At 39.4% G+C, this 21,352-nt stretch overlaps 1 protein-coding gene across 3 annotated transcripts in view; it reads left to right on the top strand.

Annotated features, from left to right (window-relative positions):
* The window catches only part of LOC124595413 (zinc finger protein 346-like), a 127,946-nt gene that overhangs the window by 84,028 nt on the left and 22,566 nt on the right, over window positions 1-21,352 (top strand). For all 3 annotated transcript variants that reach the window (XM_047134144.1, XM_047134146.1, XM_047134143.1), the window contains 2 exons: window positions 5,154-5,243; window positions 19,864-20,002. In XM_047134144.1, coding sequence (XP_046990100.1) covers window positions 5,154-5,243; window positions 19,864-20,002 — 229 coding nt within the window. The remainder of the gene's footprint in view (window positions 1-5,153; window positions 5,244-19,863; window positions 20,003-21,352) is intronic.

The raw sequence follows: 21,352 nt of genomic DNA, 5'->3' as shown, positions 1-21,352 counted from the left end.
CCAAACTGCTGAAATTCAGTCTAGGACGAGTTTTCCCATCATCCACCTACCGTCACGAGCTCTTACAGTGATACCAGTGGGCTGTTTCCATCTTTGAGGAGGGTTCTCTAATTAAAAAACACATATGGTGGCCATTTTTGTCCATGAGCTGTAATGCATAATGTCACTATACACCAATGCTTTTCTGCGCCACATGTATGTATTTACACACTATGTTTGCCTACGTTATTTGTATTAAAATAGATCGACATTTGATCTGCAGTCCCTATCTGGGGAAGTAAATAATTTCTTCATCAAATCTGGATTACATAATGCTGGAAAGATAGTAAACTGTTTTTGTAAGTTTGTGGCAGTTTTTGCACCATTGTAGCTCTACGACAAAGAGACAGATTGTTTCGTTGCATAAATTGCTGAGCCTGCCCATACAAAACTAAATTCTACTGGTGAAATGTTTCTCCTGTGTACTATTTTGCAACCCCCAGTTTGAATCATTACCATTGTAATGCCATGTCACATTTCCTATTTTGAATTATAAAGTGAGGCAAATCTTTTTCCACATCTGGATATTTACACTTTTGCCCTTGAAATGCAAGCCGGCTTTTCAAAGTATTTAGAAGTTTCTGTTCAATTGCAAAACTCCGACGAATGTTTTTTCATGTACATCAAATCTGCATCATGCTTTCCATTTTCCTTTACATAGCTGGTAACTTGAAGTTTAAATTTCGCCGAGTCACTGGTATGTTCACTCACAAACTCACAAGCCAAAAGATCAACTTTTCTCTCGCCTTCAACTTCCTTACATTGTCCCTAGAATTAGTCACATCACCAGACCTTCCAATTGAACTTCCTCGTAAATTTGTAATGCTACCCTTATTCAAGATTTACTTTTTACTGTAATCTCATGTCAAAAGTTTAGGTGTGGCATATATTTGCTGGTGGCCTATAGTCGCACAAATATGGAATGGTGTACCCCAACAATCAGTAATGGGACCCCCTTTTGTTCCTTTTGTATATAAATGATTGAAGCTTAAATGTGGATGTGCATAAAATATCATATTTGCAGATATGACAACAGTTCTACTAGAAGGGAAAAGTAAGGGAGACTTCCAGCAGTCAGTAAACACTGTTACAAAACAACTTAGCAGCTGAGCAATGAATAATCAGCTTGTAATAAAGAGCACAAAAAAAATCGCACCAAAATTGCATAATGTTTCAAACAAGGACACATTTACCCCATTTGTCTCCATCAACGATGAATCATGTGGTAACAGTACGAAACCAAATTCGTAGGGCTATGGCTGCTAAACAATGCAAAATAGAATAAATACATTGAATACCATAATGCAAAATTGAGCAAGATATGGCACCTCCTTTGCTCACTGAAATCCTGCTGTAGTGAAAAAACAGTAATGAACACAATCATGTCTACTTTCATTCTCACTTTAAACATGGGGCCACATTCTTAGGAAACTCTAAAGCAGCTATCAACACTTTCAAACTGGGCAATTAGAATCATGTTTGTCTGCAAACGTAGAGACTCATGTAAACCTCTGCTTAAGATCACGTTTTCCTGATGAATCTGTTATAAAAACCCTTATATCCTTTAAAGTAAATGTAACAGATAAGGATTTCAGGTTGGCAAAAAAAACTTTGATCTTCATGATCACTTTACCGTACAAAACAAAAACTTACATGTAATCCAAATCAACACATCCTTATACCACAATTGTACTTTCCAAATAGGAGTTAAACTTTATAACAAACTTCCTGAAACCATAAAAGCAATTACTGAGATCAAAATGCTTGAAAAACTTTTTGTCATATTTACACCATCACTGCTTTTACCCAATTTGAGAGTGTTTGAATTTATGTAGTGTGCTATTTAAATACTTACTGTATGAAGTGCATTAGTGTAACCTTAAATAAGTATGCATAGAAATTGCTTTCACCTTTATACTTACAGATTGACTTGTCCAGTGTTTTATATATAAACTGTTTTGTTGACAACAGGACCAATAAAATACAGTCTACTTAAAACAGTTCTTTTAAATGACTATCCACTAAATGATTTGGTGGGTTTGTAAACTAATCCAATAAACTGAGTCATATCTTTCACAACAAGAAAGGAAGTGATTGTGATTTCTTAACTGAAACTGCCCAGAGACATTAATCTGATGTTTTATTAGGGGGCATTACATATCGCGCCTTTCTTAAAATCTTTAAATGAAAGTAAATATTTGGTAGGATTCCAGTAAATTGGACACAGGTCCATGCAGTAACCAGAAGTAGTGGATAACTACCAAATTTTAATAGGTATGTGACTGTAGCTCAGTTGCATGTTATGGATTTTTACGTGCAAGCAAATAATGACAACAGGGCACCTCGTTTGGAGCAAATTTTTGCATGTGCAAGTTAATTCTATTCAATGGGCTATTAGCTAGGGTTTTGAAAAACATATAAGAAGTATGCTTATGTGGTTGCTTTTATTAATGGAGATTTTTTCAGATGCCAGCTTGACATGGGAAAGAATTTTTTTGATTTCATGGGATACTGATGATGAAAAGATAGTGATCATGATATTTTCTGGAAAGGACGAGTTCTCTTGCATACATTTCATAATCACATACATGAGATATCTAGCAAAGGGAATGTGAAAAGTCGGCTGCATATGAACATTGCCTAGAAAACATCATATTGGAATTTTATTATAAAAGAAGCGGGCAAAATTGGAATAACAGCAACAATTTTAACAGAGATCAGGGGTGCACACTTAGTAGGGCATGGGGGGGGGGGGGGGGGTGTCTCTGGACATTGGCCAAAAGCAAAGACTTAGCCTTGATGCTTGTAGGGACACGAGAGCAGCAGTTTCAAACATGATGCTGGCCGCTTGTAACAAGTGACATCACTCGGTCCCACAGTGGGACAGAGCTGCCAGGAGCTGCCCAACTTGCCTTCCGCACATGCACCACTCTGGCCCCCTGTGGAAGGTTCCAGATGCTGCTGTTAACATCTATGTAAACAGAACTCCATGCTAGCCCTGGGCAGTCAGTGATTTCATCTGCTGGCAGTCAGTGAATTCATCTCCTGATGACAATGCCAAGACAGCTATCAAATGTTTGAGTGTTTTATTCAAAATGATGAGGCTTGTAAACCAAAATGATTTTAGTGGACAACATGCAACTTAAAAAAATACAAAATGATGTGACTGGAGGCAGTAAATTCATTCTTTCCAGATAAAAGTGTACAATCTTAACAGCGATGTCATATCACTCTGCATGGATAGTCTGTGAGGCTAGGCCGTGCTTGAGGCACTGCTAGTTTTTGCAGTGTGGTTAGTAACTGGAAGTTCGCATTAAAGTTAAACATTGATCAGAGACTCCTACTCTTCCTATTTGATTTATTGTTTTTATTGGTTTTATTTGTCTTTTATCATCTGTTTCATGACATTCCAATACTTTCAGTTCAAATTGACCTGTTGCCCCTTGTAACCTGTTCCTCTCACTTTTCATAATTTTGACCCTTCTGATATCTCTTATTTTTATTTTGAAGTGCACTCAATTTTATGTTTTTGTACCTATAATGTATAAAGTCCAATGCTAGCAACATTTTTGTTTGTTTTAGTGCATGATGTGCTTGGGTCTATGGATTAGTCATCAGGTGCAGCCAAACCATAAGCGATGCGGGGCGTAGATGAGCTTGTATGCTGCTTATGTATGTTGAATGAAACCTGTGTTGTTATCCCTTTTCTGTTAAGTTCAATGCAGTATTATAGGTAGCAAAACAAGATTTTTCATTGCTAATTTGAGAGAGTAAAAAATGGCGGTTTTTAAATATTGTTCCAAAGTAAAAAAAGTTCAGTTCTGAATCCGCCTTCATGGTACAATTTATTTTTAATTGAAAACAAAATTTGAGAAATGGGTTTAATAAAGATCACTGCATGCACATCACCCATGCTTCAGTATTTTTGATGTCTTCAGTGACTATTGTCATGAAGAAGAGTGGCCATGTGAAAATTATTGTATCTCAGGTAGCAAGTTGAAATTTGTTGTCACTGAAAGTGGTAAATGAACTGAGTAACTAATAATTTATATGTTAATACAGCAACACTGGACTATTTTTATGACACAGATTGCCACAGGACATGACACTTAGTAGACTTACTTTCAAAATAGTCCATAGTTATTGGACAACAGCTATTGCCTCATTCAGAGAATGATCCAGTTATTCTTTGAAAAAATGAGTACTTCTATTATTATTATTATTATTATTATTATTATTATTATTATTATTATTCTGTATGCCTTTTGCACCTCACTTGTTGCTGAATATATATGTTTTCAACTTAAATGTTTCACTTTAACAGCCGTAGACACCCCATTTCTATGATCTTCAAAATATCTTCATGCACTTCCTTTACAAATAAAAGTATATTTTCTTCTCTTCCTGAGTGTTCAGTACATATGACTTCAAAACTTTGTTAATTCAAAATTTTACTATTACACATTTTCCTTCAACACATTTTCTGTTTTGCAAACTTATTTTAACAGAATCGTGTTTGAACGGTATTTTATCACCATTCTAAGCGTAACTGATGATAGATGCCAAAATATCTGTACTGAAAAAGTTTAGCAAGGAGTAAATAAGAGGGAAAGAAAGCCATTTTAACTTTATCATGTGGTGAAATTTTCATATCCCATATGAGCATTGCTGCAATTATGCATGAGATCTGCGTTTTTTAACTGTTTTAATATTGTATTGCTGTAGTCATACCTCCAGATATTCTGCTTTGTAGTGAAATTTCTTATTGTAGAGCTGCCAAGTTACACACAGGGGGAAAAAAATGAAACTAGTACTTGTTCACATGTTTTAGTGAATTATAACATTTATCTTTCACGAAATAACACTTATAGCTTTTGACTTACTACTACAGCAAACAAATACTTTGTGTTTTTTTCATATATTAATCTATTTGGTTTATATTTTTGCAAGGCTGCATGTATTACTAGCATTTGCTTCCAGGGTCTAGTTTGTATCGTTAGAGAAAATCCCCGTTCTAATAAATTTTTAGAAGTTATAATGTCAGTCAGGAAATGGGTGGGTAGATTTTTACCGTTTTGTTATATAATATCTTGCACTTCTGTTTTTCTTTTTAGGCTGGTCTGAAATGTGAGATCTGTGGCTTAGAGTTTTCTGGAATGGTAGTCCTTGAGACGCACCTTGCGGGAGCCAAGCATGCAAAAAAGGTACTACTGTCAAACATAGACTTTCACAAATGTATGCACTTTGTTTTGTGTCCACGTAAAGAGAAAACAAACTTTTTTTTTTTTTTTTTACAAAAAAATGGCTAACACATTCAACAATTTTCATTTAGTATGTCCGGGGGGGGAGGTGCTTTGACACGTTGTGTGCCCTCCCCTTTTTTGCTTGTAGGTTACTGCTTCTAAATTCACAGAATCTGTAATTGGTCCACTAGCCCCGCCTTCTCACCTCTCTGCTCTCATTAGCCCTGCTCCCCATAACCCCCTTCCATTGTCTGTATTTCCCCCACCATACACACATATTCCACTGCCTACCCTCTTTCTTGCTGACACCTACATCCCTTGCTCTCTTGTCCACCATCACCAAATAAGTGATCTAGAACTAGGGTTATGACATGGGGTTGTTAAACATGGAGTATTGTTTAAATTCTCATCCTTAAGTCATTTCAGTAGCCTGCAATGACACTTCAGCAACATTCTTATTTTTGATACTGTCCCATAATGGGAAGTTAACAACTATCCATCCTACATATTTCCCTCCATCTCACCTCCTATTTACACACTTTCTCATGACTTTCACTACCTGTTTACTGGCCATTCCATCCTTCCTCTAATTTCTCTATTTTCCTTCTCCCTCTTCCCATCCTTTGCTCCTTCAACCAATACCTCACTTCTCAGTATCTCCGTCCCCATTTCTTTTATGCCTGTGCTCCACGTCTCACACCTACCCCAAACAATCCCAGTACTATTTCTTGTATGTGCATGCAGACTATTGATGTGCAGTCATTGCATGAATGTTGCCCGACAAATGAGGATTAGCCCTTTCTCTACATCCATTAGGATCTCTGTAAGCTAAAATACAGTGAATAAGTCAAATAATGAAATAAAGTGTTCTTGGTATTTTGCAGAAATTATACACAGATACAGTGTATGTTGAAGGAATATAAGGATAACGTAGTCCATTGCTGATCCAAAGTTCTGGCAGACTGTAAATAATTTAACGGTAAAGGAGACAACTCACTGGATAGCAGATCCTTTTAACAAGCTAGAGCACACACACACTCACACTTCTCTGTGCCTCTTCCAGGTACTGGCATAGGTGTGTGTGTGTGTGTGTGTGTGTGTGTGTGTGTGTGTGTGTTTCTATTTATACTTTTTGCACAATGTTGTTAGTGAGAACTCTACATTACTGCAACTGTTTCAAAAGGAGAGAAGTGACTATTGAAACTCTTGTGTGCATTAAAAGTATTTTCAGTAAAGTCTACTGTATTATTGCCCAATCACATTTACTGTTATAAATATGTATCTATCCTGCTTGTTTTACACATTTAAGATGACTTTGATGTTTGTATAATTATTTGGATGGCATTAATGTTCAGCAGAAATGATACTTTTCTCTGCTTGCTTGCGTTTTTCTTCTACTATAGGGAGCAGTCAAATGAAGATGAGATAGATGGAAAAAAGTAAGTTAACTGTTTGTTGTCTCAAAAGTAATTACCATAACTGAAACTACATTTTTCCTGTTGTGAGACAAGACAGTCATTGCTTTCATGGAAAAATGTTTACAGTTGCCTATGCAGCCATGATTGTACCCAAGCATGCACCTCTTCATTCAAAGCAAATCAACACTCACAGATGTATTTTTTCAGAGCTCCAAAAATATGGAACTCACATTGGAGAGCTCAGGACTGTGTGTGGAGAACATGTAAGAGCTTACAGGTGAAATTTCTGCGGCAGTCGAAACTACATTGGCGAAATGTTGGCCCACCCAGAGGAAAGATAATGAGATGATAGAAGAAGCATGTGATATCCTGCAGTATGGTGCGTAAGGTACTGACAGTAATGAGTCACAGGTAGGAATAACTGGAAGGGGATAGCATATGAGAACAGGATGACATTATGCTGTGAAATGCTGGAGACAACTGAAGGAGTGAGGGAAGGTACGTATCTTGCGCCATGAATGTGACTGGAGGGCTGAAGAGGACTGTCAAAGAAGGGGCAACAGAGGGAGGGTGAGGAGCATCAAACATGTCACTCCCTGATGGTGTGTGATGCACCACCTGAAGGGAAGGCACCCAGAAGAGTGGCGAGGTCACCAGAGATTTGGGTGGAGCATCAGCAACAGGACAAGTGGCACTGCGGCCAGTGTGAATGGGGGTGGTGTCAAAGGCGCTGGTGGCAGTAGTGCCAGTGTATGGCACCAAAGGAGGAACAAAAAAGGTTAAGGAAGTAGTATGAGAGCATGGATGAATGGGGACTAGGAAGGATGTTGCACCCGGAGGGTGGGAAGGAGCCAGAAGGTGTCAGAAGCACCAAAGGCTGTGAGTGTTTTTGTAAGGAATCAGTACTGGCAGGTGTGAAGAGTGGCATGGAGAATGATTTAGATTAGATTCACTTTTCATTCCATATACCCAAAAATGAGATGATTCTCGTGGATGTGGAACATGCCAGAAACTGTAGCATAAAAAAAAACCAAAATGATTGAATGTAATACTACCTTGATCATTTGTCGGGAGATCGTCAAAACAGGTGAATACGTTACAGTAAGCTGGAAGTGCATAGAAGCATGAAGATTGTTGTAATAGGCATTGAGTTGATCCTGTAAAAGTGAACATAGGACTTGGTACCAAGGTCTACACTAGAGTTAAGAAACTAATGGTTGAGATGGGTAAAGCACCAGAATAAACAAGGAGAAAAACTTGTTGACCAGTGCCATCTTAAATTGCAGGGGCTATGAAGCAATGTTCCGGCCATCTGACAAAGGTGGGCCATGGCTCCAACTCTTCATTGAATTCCAGAAGTAGCAGTGGCTGCATCGTCGACACGTGGGTTAAATCAGCATCCAGGCAGGTTAACTTCTGTAAGAGAAACTCAAAAGTTGTGTTACAGACACTGTAAGGGAAGCAGTAGCTGTGCAAGACATCTGAGGGCTGTGATGCCATACTGAAAAGAAACTGTGCGTGTTGAGAGCAGATGTATGCTGCAAAAAAATGATCACCAGTTCTAAGTAGTGCATGGGTATGGAAAGGCTGCTCAGGACAACCAAGAAAGCACAAAAAGTCTGGAAGTCTGGTCTTTAGTCACTGTTGGCATGTAATCCCTAAGCCAAATATCGTTCTCAAAATTTTAGTGTTCATGACCAAGGCAAATGTTACACTACAATAGATGTGCCCAGGCAGCAAGGAACGATTGTATGTTAAGCCCAATGAACAGAACACAGTAGCACAGTTTCTTGAGAAGCAAGCATGCTGTGATTGTTTCAGGCTGGAAAGTCAATCCCTGACATTATACTGGAATGTTATTGACTGAAAGTTAGTCAGTAGTTTTGCAAGGCATATTCTTGCCTGAAAGTCAATCATTGATTTTGTTCTGAAATTTTCTTAAATTGTCTAAATCTGTGAGTCAGTCGCCGCTATGCGCTTGGCTTCTCAAGGATAGAGTCCAGCAAGTTGATAAACTCGAGGATGGTTCAGCATGAAATCCAGCAACGCCATTGGCTTGGGATGGGTTGAAGACAAAGTCCAGTGTGGCAGCGAGCTTGAGTGTGGGCTAAAGATGGAAGTCCAATGAGCAGAAGGTACTCTGTGATGGCTTGGCTGCTCGGTCACTGCAGTGGGGTGATCATTGTTCTGCCTAGTGATGTGAACTGGTCCAGAGTGGCCGCGTGGCATCCTTAATACATGCCCAGTGAAAAAATATTGGTTGCAACATTCAGCAAGCACGTGGCTCGCAGAGTGAGTGAGTGCCTGCGATGGTAGTGCTGTTTTCGATGATGTTCGTGTTGCTGGTGCACGGCTGGTGCCACATGCTACCATGAAAGCTGCTGGTGATTTATTAGACAACAAACTAGCGTGTTCGTTTTTTGTCGTACTGTTTTCATACGATCTTTCGAGGTAGTGTTTGCTAGTTGACCAGAGCTGCGGCAACCTGCAGTACGTGTCTGCATGGTTGGGGAGACAGATACAGCAAATAAGTCAGTTATTTGACATATTAGCTGTTGGAAATTGCTAAAGAAAAGCAGTTTCAGTACGGTGAGTAAATGTGTAATTTGCTGGATTTTGCAAGGGACATTCATTAGTCGCTCAAAAATCATTTTATTTCTTAGACATTCACAGTAGTGTGTCACCTAATGATCGAACTCTGGGGAATGTATCAGTTATAAGATGCTAACAGATGCGTTATCTCAGTTCTTGTGTTGCTTGATTTGCTATGGTCCATATTCAAATAGTTACAAATGAGCAAAGTTTGCTTATTTTTTACAGTTTGCTTTTATGTCTTTTAAGCCTTGAAGAAAGTTTTTTGTCTCCCGTCAGTAGAGCCATGTAAGAATACTACAGTGTTATTCTGAATGCTGATATTGTTATAGCTGATATTTCTAAATTTTTTCCTCTATTTAATAACTTATTTTATAGACCAGTGGTTCCTAACCTGGGGGTAAAATGTAGCTTACTGAGGGGTAAAAATAAAAGGCTCTGTTGTGTTTCGGTCATGAAAGTACATTGTTTGTAAAGGATCATTATGAGTTTTTTAGTATTCCGTAAGAGTGTAATGCAGATTGCGTAAGTTACCAATACTTACATTTTTTTATTTCAAAACTAGCATTAGCACGTGAAATGGTGTGGTGGATGTTACAGATGTGAAGCAAATGTATGAACATCTTCCTCTCATAGTCCACACAACACATACTTTCTACTTTGTACCATGTAACTATGACAGTATTTAAAATATCTCATGAAAATGCCTTGTGCAAGTTGTGGGCTCTTCACGCAATAGACCAAAAATTGGTTCATTAATAAGTTTGCAGCAATAAATGAACCAACTGACAGCACAGCACAACAGCAACTTTGAAATGGTTGTTACGCTGATGTAGGGCTTACACAGTATTATTATTATTATTATTATTATTATTATTATTATTATTAGTAGTAGTAGTAGTAGTAGTAGTAGTAATCAGATACAAAGCATTGGCAGCCTCCAGTCTTCCAATTTTTTACGATTTCAGGATTAAAAAGCCCAACAATCAAGTGAATTACAAATAATAAGAATAGTGCAGAGTTTTTAGCTTGGTTGATTTTGGATGGGGTGCATGGTGAGGGTGACCAAATGTCTCATTAGATTGAGGCAAACTAAAACACTTACGAAAACTAAATATAATTATCTTTCAACATTTTAAAAATAAAAGTATTTACAGAAATTTATTTTTCATTTTAAAGTTTAGTTAGCACTAATGTTGAGGATGGTGTGGGGAGGAGGGGAGTTGGGTTACTAGCTAGCATTTCATTGCACTCAAGGGTAATGGTCTAAGAAGGGTTGGGAACCACTGTTATAGACTTTGACCTTATTCCTTTTTTAACCAAGTTGGAGTTTCACACTGAAATTGCGTACTGAAATTGTAGCCTGCCAATTTGGGGATGAAATTGCTTACTGAAACTGATCCAATTGTATTAACTATGGACATTCTGATGGACAACAGAAAACTATGGATCATTTTTTTCGGGATTGCTTTGTTGAGAAGTTATCAGTGTGTTGCTTTTGGCTTTGCAGTCTTTTTCCTTTTTCTTACTTCTGTGCTTAGCGCAGGCATTGTTTTTACGGTATTAATGTTATATAATAGTTTTAAATACTTGATTTAGGAGTCATCAACAGGCATACACAAAAGAGAAAAGTGTTGAGTCGTCGACAGCCACACACAACGGTAAAAGAAAACTTGCTAGATTTCAGAATATATTCTTTGTTGAGCTAGAGCCAGAGCTCCCACCCCCCAGCTGGATGTTGTGTGTCCAGTTGGCACAGTGAAGGGGTAGGGGGTTAGGGACGCAGGTGTGTGTGTGTGTGTGTGTGTGTGTGTGTGTGTGTGTGTGTGGGAGGGAGGGAGGGTGAAAAAGAGAAAGATTCCAAAAGTTAGCAATTTTTCTTTCTCTTTTGTGTGCGCCTATAGACGACTTAATGCTTCTGCTACTCGGAGAGGTGTCTCCTTCACTCCTAAATTATTTACATTTTCCCAGAATTTTCCTTACAATTTTTATGCACCGATAGTATTTCACTCTAGTTATAAGGCATATATTTGGCTTCTTCAGCTAGAATGTCTAGTTTTTGCCCCCATCAGGCACTATTAGTTTCTCTTCTCTCTGCTACTTTTAATGTCATCAGCAAACAACTTGCTTTATTTTACAGGCTCTGACAGTTTTCACGTAGGTGTATGAATGCTGGTCCAAGTCTATTTATTACATTTGTCTTTGATGGCACAGTTTCTTTTGCAGATACATGTATCACTCTCTGGGTTAGATTTACAAATTGAGATAGTATATCATTTTAAATGAGCACTCGGCATATGCATATCTACACTAATGGAACTAAGTAACACACCGAGCGAGGTGGCGCAGTGGTTAGACACTGAACTCGCATTCGGGAGGACGACGGTTCAATCCCGCGTCCGGCCATCCTGATTTAGGTTTTCCGTGATTTCCCTAAATCACTCCAGGCAAATGCCGGGATGGTTCCTCTGAAAGGGCAGGGCCGACTTCCTTCCCCATCCTTCCCTAATCCAATGAGACCGATGACCACGCTGTCTGGTCTCCTTCCCCAAAAACAACCAACCAACCAACTAAGTAACTGGACAGTCTCAGCTGGTAAATGTTTTACTCTTAGCATTTTCATCATTTGCTTACCTAAAGAATTAATTTTCTTGTGATGCAGAGGTTCATGTATTTTAGTGGGCACTGGGCCACACAAAATGTTTTAGAGTTATAAATTCCTCAACAGCTTCAACTCCATGAGTGTTCTTGAAGCTATGCAGTGAGTGGTACAGGCCAATCATGATGCTTTCCTCTGCCTAAAAATGGCAGGAAAGGTGATATTATTCTCTTGGTATCACACCATATAGGATGTTGGGGCTGATGCACCCAACCAAAGAGGCCTACACAGCTCTACAATTTATTGATGCTCTACATGCATTGACCACACTTTTGAGGTATGGGGTCGTGCACCAATGTGTGTAGATGATGAGTGTGTAGTTTGTGCATAGTAAAGCGAACTGCATGACTATGTTAAGTTCTTTCTACCTACTGTATTTTACAAACTACAAGATGCACCTTAATTTTCAAGCAGTTTTTTCTTTTTTAAATAAATTTTTTACAAAAACCAGACTAAAAAAATTCTTAGTTGTAAAACAGAACTGACCTTCAAAATCCCTAAAAATCATAATCTGAACTTCTTCTTCTTCTTCTTCTTCTTCTTCTTCTTCTTCATATATAGAGAAGATCCAAAGAAGAGCGGCGCGTTTCGTAACAGGGTTATTTGGTAACCGTGATAGCGTTACGGAGATGTTTAACAAACCCAAGTGGCAGACTCTGCAAGAGAGGCGCTCTGCATCGCGGTGTAGCTTGCTCGCCAGGTTTCGAGAGGGTGCGTTTCTGGATGAGGTATTGAATATATTGCTTCCCTCTACTTATACCTCCCGAGGAGATCACGAACATAAAATTAGAGAGATTCGAGCGTGCACAGAGGCTTTCAGACAGTCGTTCTTCCCGCGAACCATACGCGACTGGAACAGGAAAGGGAGGTAATGACAGTGGCACATAAAGTGCCCTCCGCCACACACCGTTTGGTGGCTTGCGGAGTATAAATGTAGATGTAGATATAGATATTCCTCTTTATTGTCGTCGATTTCCTATTCATATATAAAATGATATTCACTGCCATCGAGAGTGTTACTTATGCTGCACTTCATGAAAGATTTAGCAATGATGTCTTCTCTCATTCTTGACCATGACTGTTTTATCCATTGACACACCTGTTTGATTGCAGGTTGTTTTAAAGCTCCCTTTGTTGTGAAATTGTTGGGTTTCATCCATCACCCATTTGTTCTATTCCTCTCTTGTACACACTTTAAAAGGTTTATTTATTAAGACATCAGGGAGTTGCAATTGTGAAGTAAGTTCTCCTGGAATAACAAGAAGGTCAAATTTCCCTGTCTCAGTTTCTCTTTCACAGAATTTTTCAGATGACTACTAAACTGATCTAGTACAGGAAGAGAACTCTTCTTCAATAAAGCATCTTTCCTTCTCTCCCACATTCTGTTAATCCATAGTTTCATACCAGCCTCATCCATCCAACCCGTGTCATGTACGTCAACAACATGTCCTGGCAGTATTTCAGAAAATTTTGATATTTTATGCCCTTGAAAATGATCATTGGATAAGTTTAGTACTACATGAAAGGACAACAGTGTAGTGCACTTTTTTTATATGTTCACTTGTTTTTGTAGTTAACAGTTTTAGCATCTATCATGACAATGGTTTTCTTCTGATGTTAAATAATAAAGTGACAGAAAGAAAGCATATTCTTTTCATACTTTTGTGGCATTTTCTGAGATATTTTGGTTTTGGTTCGTATGCTAAGTCCATGATGCTTTTGTAAACTTGTAGCACCAACCAACTCCACCCTTAAAGTCTGTTAAGTTCCACTGTAGTGTTAGATTGTGTGCGTGTATTTGAATTTTTTTTTATCAGTTCCAGTGCCATTTTGACGGTATCCTTGAATCCATTTCAATACATTGGTTTCTAGTTTTGGCCATTTTACATTCAGTCTTTCTCAGTTTTTTTCAGTTCTTCTTTATTAGCCCGCCTATCGTGAATGGTTTTTTCTGTTGGTGGAGGCCTGAAATGCCGCTCAGCTGCTCTGTTTCCAAGTCGTTCTTCATATGCTATTACTTTCAGGTTATAGCTCCTGTCATATGAATACTGTACCTTTTATTTTTTTTCCATTTCGAAACTAGTTACTAAAATTATTGTACTGTTACCGGTAACACAAACCACTTTTCATTCAAGTTCACTGGCACCATAGACTGTAATCACACATCATAGGCTGGACAGTATTCTGGGTTTGTGATGGTGGGACAGGAGGGAGACTGTGTTAGCAAACTTGTGAATCCCTGCAACTCATGTTGATCACATGGTGCTGTGGTGCTGCCAGTTGAATCCAGTATTGCCAGATAGAGATAGGTTTCCCGCAACATCGAATATATGGCCCTTTACAGGGATGTCAAGAGCTATAACTCAGACAATGGACATTTTTATATTAATTTCGAGTATAAGACGCACCTGAATTTTGGAGGCAATTTTTCACAGAAAAAGGTGCTTTTTATAGTCCGTAAAATACAATACTTAACTGTGGTGAAACCTTGTTACTCCACCTCTGTGTTTGGTAATTCACTGCAAGACATGTATCCCTTCTCTAGTGAGAGAGTGGTTCTTGTGGTGCATGAATATTAGCAAATCACCAGTGCATGTGTTCAGAAGAGAAAGTAGTCCAGGCAGACTAGGATGTCCTCCTTTTTCTTAATAGACTGAGAAAGGAGGTGCTGTCATGGGCTACTTTCTCACCATATTGGTTGGGCTTTGACGTGACGCAGGGCTAAGTTACGTGTCGGATTGTGAGATTCACTCTCCGGGACTAACTATAACTCATCTGTGAATAGAAAAGAATTACACTGCTTCTGTGTTCACTAACAGTGGGTAGAGAGCACACATTATGCACCGTATGATGTCTTTGTGATAGGAATGCGCCCTGGTGTATGGGAAACCAGCATTTTGAAGTTGACGATACACATTCTGGTGAAAAATGTAAGACACAGAGACTACCATCTGGTCTTTAACCAGGGCAGTTTCTGTGTTGGTTGGACTTCCTTTGGCCATTTAAAACAAGACAATAATCCAAGCACCAAGCCATAGCTCATGATTTACATTGTCCACATAGACGTTGAATGTGTTTCTCTATTGTGAAATCTTCTGCATGGCCATACAATAAAGATATGGGTGACATTCGACTATTGCTGATTGGGCTTGGACTCTAATTTTATAGTGGATCAGCCATACATCATGTCATCAAAAAATTTGTGCTATGCCATTCTGCCTTTCTTAAAACTATATACCATGTGTTAAACACACACAATACTCATTCAAAACCATACTACTTCCATATTGTCATGCCATAGAATAGTGCATAAAGTGTTGCCAGTGACTCAATATTCATTTGCTGACCTTAGGGATACCTTAATACATGGACATTAGTATATATTGATATGTTTTAAGAACATTTTACAATATATTCTTAGCAGGCAGTATAAACATTGTTGATTTTTACATTCATATTTAATTTGAGTGTGTGTCTCCTTACCTTCTTTGGTAAGCTAAATGTTGGTGGACAATAATCGTTGCCAACAGCTGAGAGTTGAGCATAGGGTATCTTTGGGGATAAAAGTGTACAAGTTACAAATGGATGCCTTGGACCACAGCCCAATGCCCGTAAAACAAAAATCACTAAGAATGCAAACACTGGTCGTAAAAGTCTGCATAGTGTTATGCAATTAAAAGACTCTTACACATTAGCTTTCGGCCACAGCCTTCGTCAGAAAAAGAAAGAGATACATACACATTCATTCACACAAGCACGCACACTTGACCACCATCTCTGGCAACTGAGACCAAAATACCAGTTCTCAATTCCAGTACATTGTAAACTTTTAAAGCAAAATAGAAAGTTACAACAATGTAAAGATAGAAGCATATCTTCTTACCATTAGAAAGGCAGCACAGAATTCTCTGTAAAAGATCGAAAATCAAAATATTTTCACTATGTTTTGTCTGCTGCCTCTTTTCTGATTGGTAAGTTGTTTTGTTTGATTTTACTGATAATTCATTTTAGATTTTTTCCTTGCATTGATGAAAAAGTGCCTTGCGTGTGTAAGATTATTGAGCAGAACCTTTTGTTGCTTATAATGGTTGAGTCAATACTGAGTGATGATCTCAGATTACAGTATTAAATACTACAACTAGTAAGTTTTATTATGCCGTTGATCCCCTCCTCCTCTACCTCTTTTCCTCATTTTCACTGTCTTTTTGCTTAAGTGGGTGTTAAGATATCTATTCTTACTTCATCCAGTCATCTTGGCCATTAATGACAGCATTATGAAAAGGATATATGGCTACTCACCACATAACAAAAAGACTTGTATACAGTTGGGCTTTTGGCCAAAAGGTCTTCTTGTCAATTAGGAAACTCATGCAATCACAACTCTCACACAGATGATCACTGAGGCCGGAATAGAAACAATTGTGCCTGAGAAGGAATCTGTTGGTGGTGGGGGTAAGGAGGAGGCTTGGGCAGGGAGAGGAGGAGGGTGTAGCGTTGGTTGTGGCAGCATGAAGGGATGTCGTGGAGACAGAGTAGGACTGCTAGCTGCAGGTTTGAGGTGGGTGGGGGAGGGGGAGGGGGATGCCCGGGAAAGGACAGAGGTAGAGGAAAGGAAAGACTAGTGGGAGCATTGGTGGAATAGAAGACTGTGTAATACTGGAGTGGGTATAGGGAAAAGGATATGTGGGGGAAGGACAGAGACTAGCAAAGGTTTATGCCAGGGAGAACACAGGATGTACTGCAGCGAGAGCTCCCTACTGGGCAATTCAGAAAAGCTAGTGTTGGTAGGAAGGATCCAGATGGTGCCATCTGTGAAGCAGTCATTGAAGTGAAGCAGGTTCTGTTGGGCAGTTTGTTATGCATCTGGGTGGTCCAGCTGCCTCCTGGGCATGTTTGTCAGTGGCCATTCCTGTGGACAGACAGCTTGTTGGTTGTCACGATCATGTAGAAAGCAGCACATTGGTTTTAGTTTAGTTTGTAGATCACATGATTGATTTCACAGGTAGCTCTGCCTTTTGATTGGATGGATGATGTCTGCGACCAGACTGAAACAGGTGGCAATGGGAGGATATATGGGACAAGTCTTGCCTCTAGATCAAGGATGTGAGCAATGAGGGTTGAGGACAAGGGTGGAGTAGGGATGTAGAAGGATATTGCTTAGGTCCGGTTGGTGGTGGACTAGCACTTTGGGAGGGGTGGAAAGGATAGTTCATATTCTTCATTTCAGAGCATAACAGAGGTATTTGAAACCCTGATGGAGAATGTGATCCAGTTGGTATCATCCTGGGTTGTACTGAGTCACAAGGGAAGTGCTCCTTTGTGACCAGGTGGTGGGAATGTGCGAGGTGATAGGTGACTGGAGAGGTAAGGGATGGAAGATCTGTTTCTATACAAATTTGAGAGAATAATTTTGCTCTGGGAAGGTCTCAATGAGATCCTTTGTATATTTTGAGAGGGGCTGCTTCTCACTATATATTCGATGGCCACAGGTGGCTATGCTGTATGGTAAGGACATCTTGGTATGGAATGTGTGGCAGCTATGGATGTGGAGATATTGATGGTTGTTAGTAGATATGATGCAGAAGGAGGTATTGATATAACAATAGTTGAGGTGGAGGTCAACATCAAAGAAGATGAAAGCCACAACCGCAACCAACTGTATCCTCACCCACAGTTACTTCTCTATTATAGGCATCATCTACAAGCAAATCTGTGGTACAGCAATTGACACTCACATGGCACCATCCTATGCTAACCTATTCGTGGGCCATCTAGAGGATTCCTTCCTAACCACCCAGAATCCCAAACCCCTCACCTGTTTCAGATTCATTGATGACATAATCGTGATCTGGATGAAAAGGGTGAGGACGCACTGTTCACATTCCTCCAGAATCTCAGAGCTTTCGCCCCCATTCACTTCACCTGCTCTTCCTCAAACTAACAAACCACATTCTGCAATGTTGACCTCCACCTCAAGGATAGCTATATCAGTACCCCCACCCATATCAAACTGTATTCTGCCATCTACCAAACCTATCAGTGGCTTTGTCCATCTCAACTCCATCCCTGCTCCCAACCCTCATATCTCATGTAGCTGCAATAGACCTAGATGCAATAGACCTATCTCATTCATCCTCCCACTGTCACCTATTCCAGTCCTGTCATAGGCATCACAAACCTGCAAAAGCAATCATGTGATCTACAAATTAAACTGTAGCCACTGTGCCATTTTCTACGTGGTCATGACAGCTGGAAAGCTGTCTGTCTGCATGAATGGCCCCTGACAAACTGTGGCAGACAGACAGCTGGTCTACCCAGTTGCTGAAAATGCTGACCTACCCAACATGCTTCACTTCAATGATAGCTTCACAGCCTGTGCCATGTGAATCGTTCCCACCAACACCAGTTACCAGTTTCTAAATTGTGCAAGTGGGAAGTCTCCCTGCAATATATCCTATTTGCCGTGACATCAGGCAGTCCCCCCCCCCCCCTTCCCCCCTCACCACTACCTTTGCCAGTCTCTGTCCTTCACACACCTATCTGCTTCCCTGCTCCCACTCCAGCATTTCACAGCCTTCTATTCCATCAATGCACCCACTAGTGTTTTCCCCCTCCTCCACTTCTCTCCTTTTTCACCCCTCCCCCCCCCCCCCCCCCCCCCCGAAATCCAAAAATACTCTTCCTACTGCATCTAGCAGCCCTAAACTGTGCCCACCATGTTCCTACATGCTCCCACAAACAGCACTACACCCTCTTTCACCCCAACTCTGCTATCCCTCTCCCTCCATGGCCCAGCCTCCTTCTGACCCCCACCACCCATACTGAACTCCTGGTCCCATCAGATGCTGTTACAATTCAGTCTGGCCACAGTGGCCAGAATCAGTGGTCATATCCATGTGGGTTGTGCTTATGTGATTGTGTGTTGTTTTGTATCTTAGAAGAAGACCTTTTGGCTGAAAGCTCAAATGTTTAGCAGTCTTGTTATGCCTGTGTCCAACTCAGCATCTCCTCTATATGGTGAGCAACAGTCTACCGTTTTCATAATATTGTCATTCTTCAATCCTGGATTTACCTTTGTTTGATTTCATCTTTGCCATTAATAATTCTATCCAGAAAAGATGTAAATGGGGAACTGTTATATCCTCAGAAATTCAAGGATAAGTCTTTCTTCATCATTGTAACATGCAGCAAGGCTCTATTTGTGCTTTTTACTCCTGACACCTTTTACTTTTAGGTATGAGATGTAGACAGGAAATGGAGCTGTGGAAGTCAGTAGAAACTTCAGGCCACCCTCTCCCCCCTTTCTGTTCTCACCCTCATGCCTTCACCATCACCCCCCCCCCTCCCCGTCCCCCAGTCACAAAGCCCCCTCTAGATTGAAGATAAGTAATGTTCTTGCACTTGGTGGGCATAATTATAGTTGGATCCACTGTAACAGACACACAGCATTTGAGACTTTGGAGCTACTGGTTTCCTCAAGGAAATTCTGAGGAGGGGGAGTGAGAAATAAACATTGTGGAAAGGAGAAGACTTAAGAAAGAACAGCCGTTATTGAATACTGATTATTCATATTTAGAGGGTACATGTGTAAGAGAGGTAGGACTGGAAGCAGCCAAAATGAAATTTTAACTTCTCAACCTCCTTTTTAAGACTCAGTGTAGAACTGTCTCTCCCCATTTGCGATGACCATATCAGATTATTAATACCACTTATGTAATATACGTTTTGCATACTTTGTAGCATTTTGAATGGGTGATTTTAGGGTATCTTTGCAGGACAATTGAGTAGGTTAGGCATTAGAGTATGAAGGCTTTTATTTTTAAGAAGTACATGAAGATGGTTCTGTAGTTGATATAGTATCATTGAGACTCATTGCATAAAACCAGTAATAGACTGTTTCTGTGTTAATTAGGTAAAATCACAAGAAATTTTGAAGCAGTTGCAAAGCAGTGGGCAGACATTCACTCGTGATGAAAAGACCAGGATTTTGAGGTGTGAAGTCTGTGATGTCGTTGTGAATTCCTCACAGCAGCTGCAGACACATTTGGCTGGTATTTATAATTTAGATAGCACATGACCTATGTAAATTTCATATTTTAACTTCAGAACTTGTGAATGTATGTTGACAACTGCATCTACTGCTACATTGTGTTGTGTGCCACTGAGAACTGGACATATTTTAAGTTGCTTAGTACCATCACAACTTGCATTTCTTGATGTTCACGTATCATTAATGAATGCTGTGGTCTATAAAAAGTGATAAATTAAACAAGAAAAGAAAGTTCTTTAACCTTTTCATATAATACCATGTAATTTATTATTTTCCATAAAGTGTAATTGAATAGCAAGGAGTATAATGCATGAAACTTACTTGTGGGTTGCTTGAATTTCAGATTGCATAAGTTTTCCCAGCTCTGGAAAACAATGACAGAATTTTAAAAAGCTGAAAAGTTAAGCAATGTTCAGCTCTGTGATGGTATATTTCATTATTTTCTCAAATTTCCTCTTTGTCAACCTGACCCCCGTATGATTTTTAAATGTGGTGCCTATTAGTAAGTTGATATCTGGCAGTAGAAATTTAGTGAACAGACATAATTGTCAGGACTATATTCTTTATGTCTGCACATCACTATATTTATCTCTGTTGCCATATCATTATTACTCATCATTTTTATGTACTTAAGAAACTTAATTGATTTAAAATCAGTTAAGCTTGTGAAATTACAGTGTCTTCACTGCAATTTTCAGGTCAAAACTTTGAAATTTCTATCTTCATTTTGACTGGCTTGAGCTGGTGAGTCAGCTGAAGCATTATGACAAAAAAAAAAAAAAAAAAAAAAAAATTAAACAAACTGTGGGTACTTATCTCTTGCCTTAGTTGTTTCTACACGGTTGATGGGATACTGCAGTACTAGAGAAAAGCCAGAAGGTAAACCCTCGTTAACTCAGAGCCATCCATCTGATGGGCAGACTGTGCACCATTGACATTGGTGCACTGTGACCTTCGACTAATATAGCTCCTGCGATTTCCCATTGCACTTATCAGGCCAGCACTGCTGTGAGAGCTCAGTTTATACTATGGAAGTACTGGCAGCTACAGCTGTGATTGATCAGCACGTTCCCTACAACACACTATAGATTTGGACCCTCAAGATCTGTTTGTGCAAACTGTAAAATGCAACTTGGTGCATTGCATGATTACAGGCCTTTACATTGCTAATGTTTGATGTAGCTACAATAGGAGTTCTGTTTGGTTTGTTTACAAATGGGATATTGTGCACTTACTAGTACATGGACAAGTTAAAGTGAACAGTAGAATATTGTAGGAAGTACTTGAGTAATTATGTTGTCTATATTGACCATAAGTGCATGTCACATTTTGCATGCTTCTATTCTACTGT

The sequence above is a fragment of the Schistocerca americana genome, chromosome 2 (genome assembly GCF_021461395.2).
Source record: "Schistocerca americana isolate TAMUIC-IGC-003095 chromosome 2, iqSchAmer2.1, whole genome shotgun sequence".
NCBI lineage: Eukaryota > Metazoa > Arthropoda > Insecta > Orthoptera > Acrididae > Schistocerca > Schistocerca americana.
The sequence above is the reverse complement of the archived record's forward strand: the minus strand, read 5'-3'. Positions and strand labels throughout refer to the sequence as shown.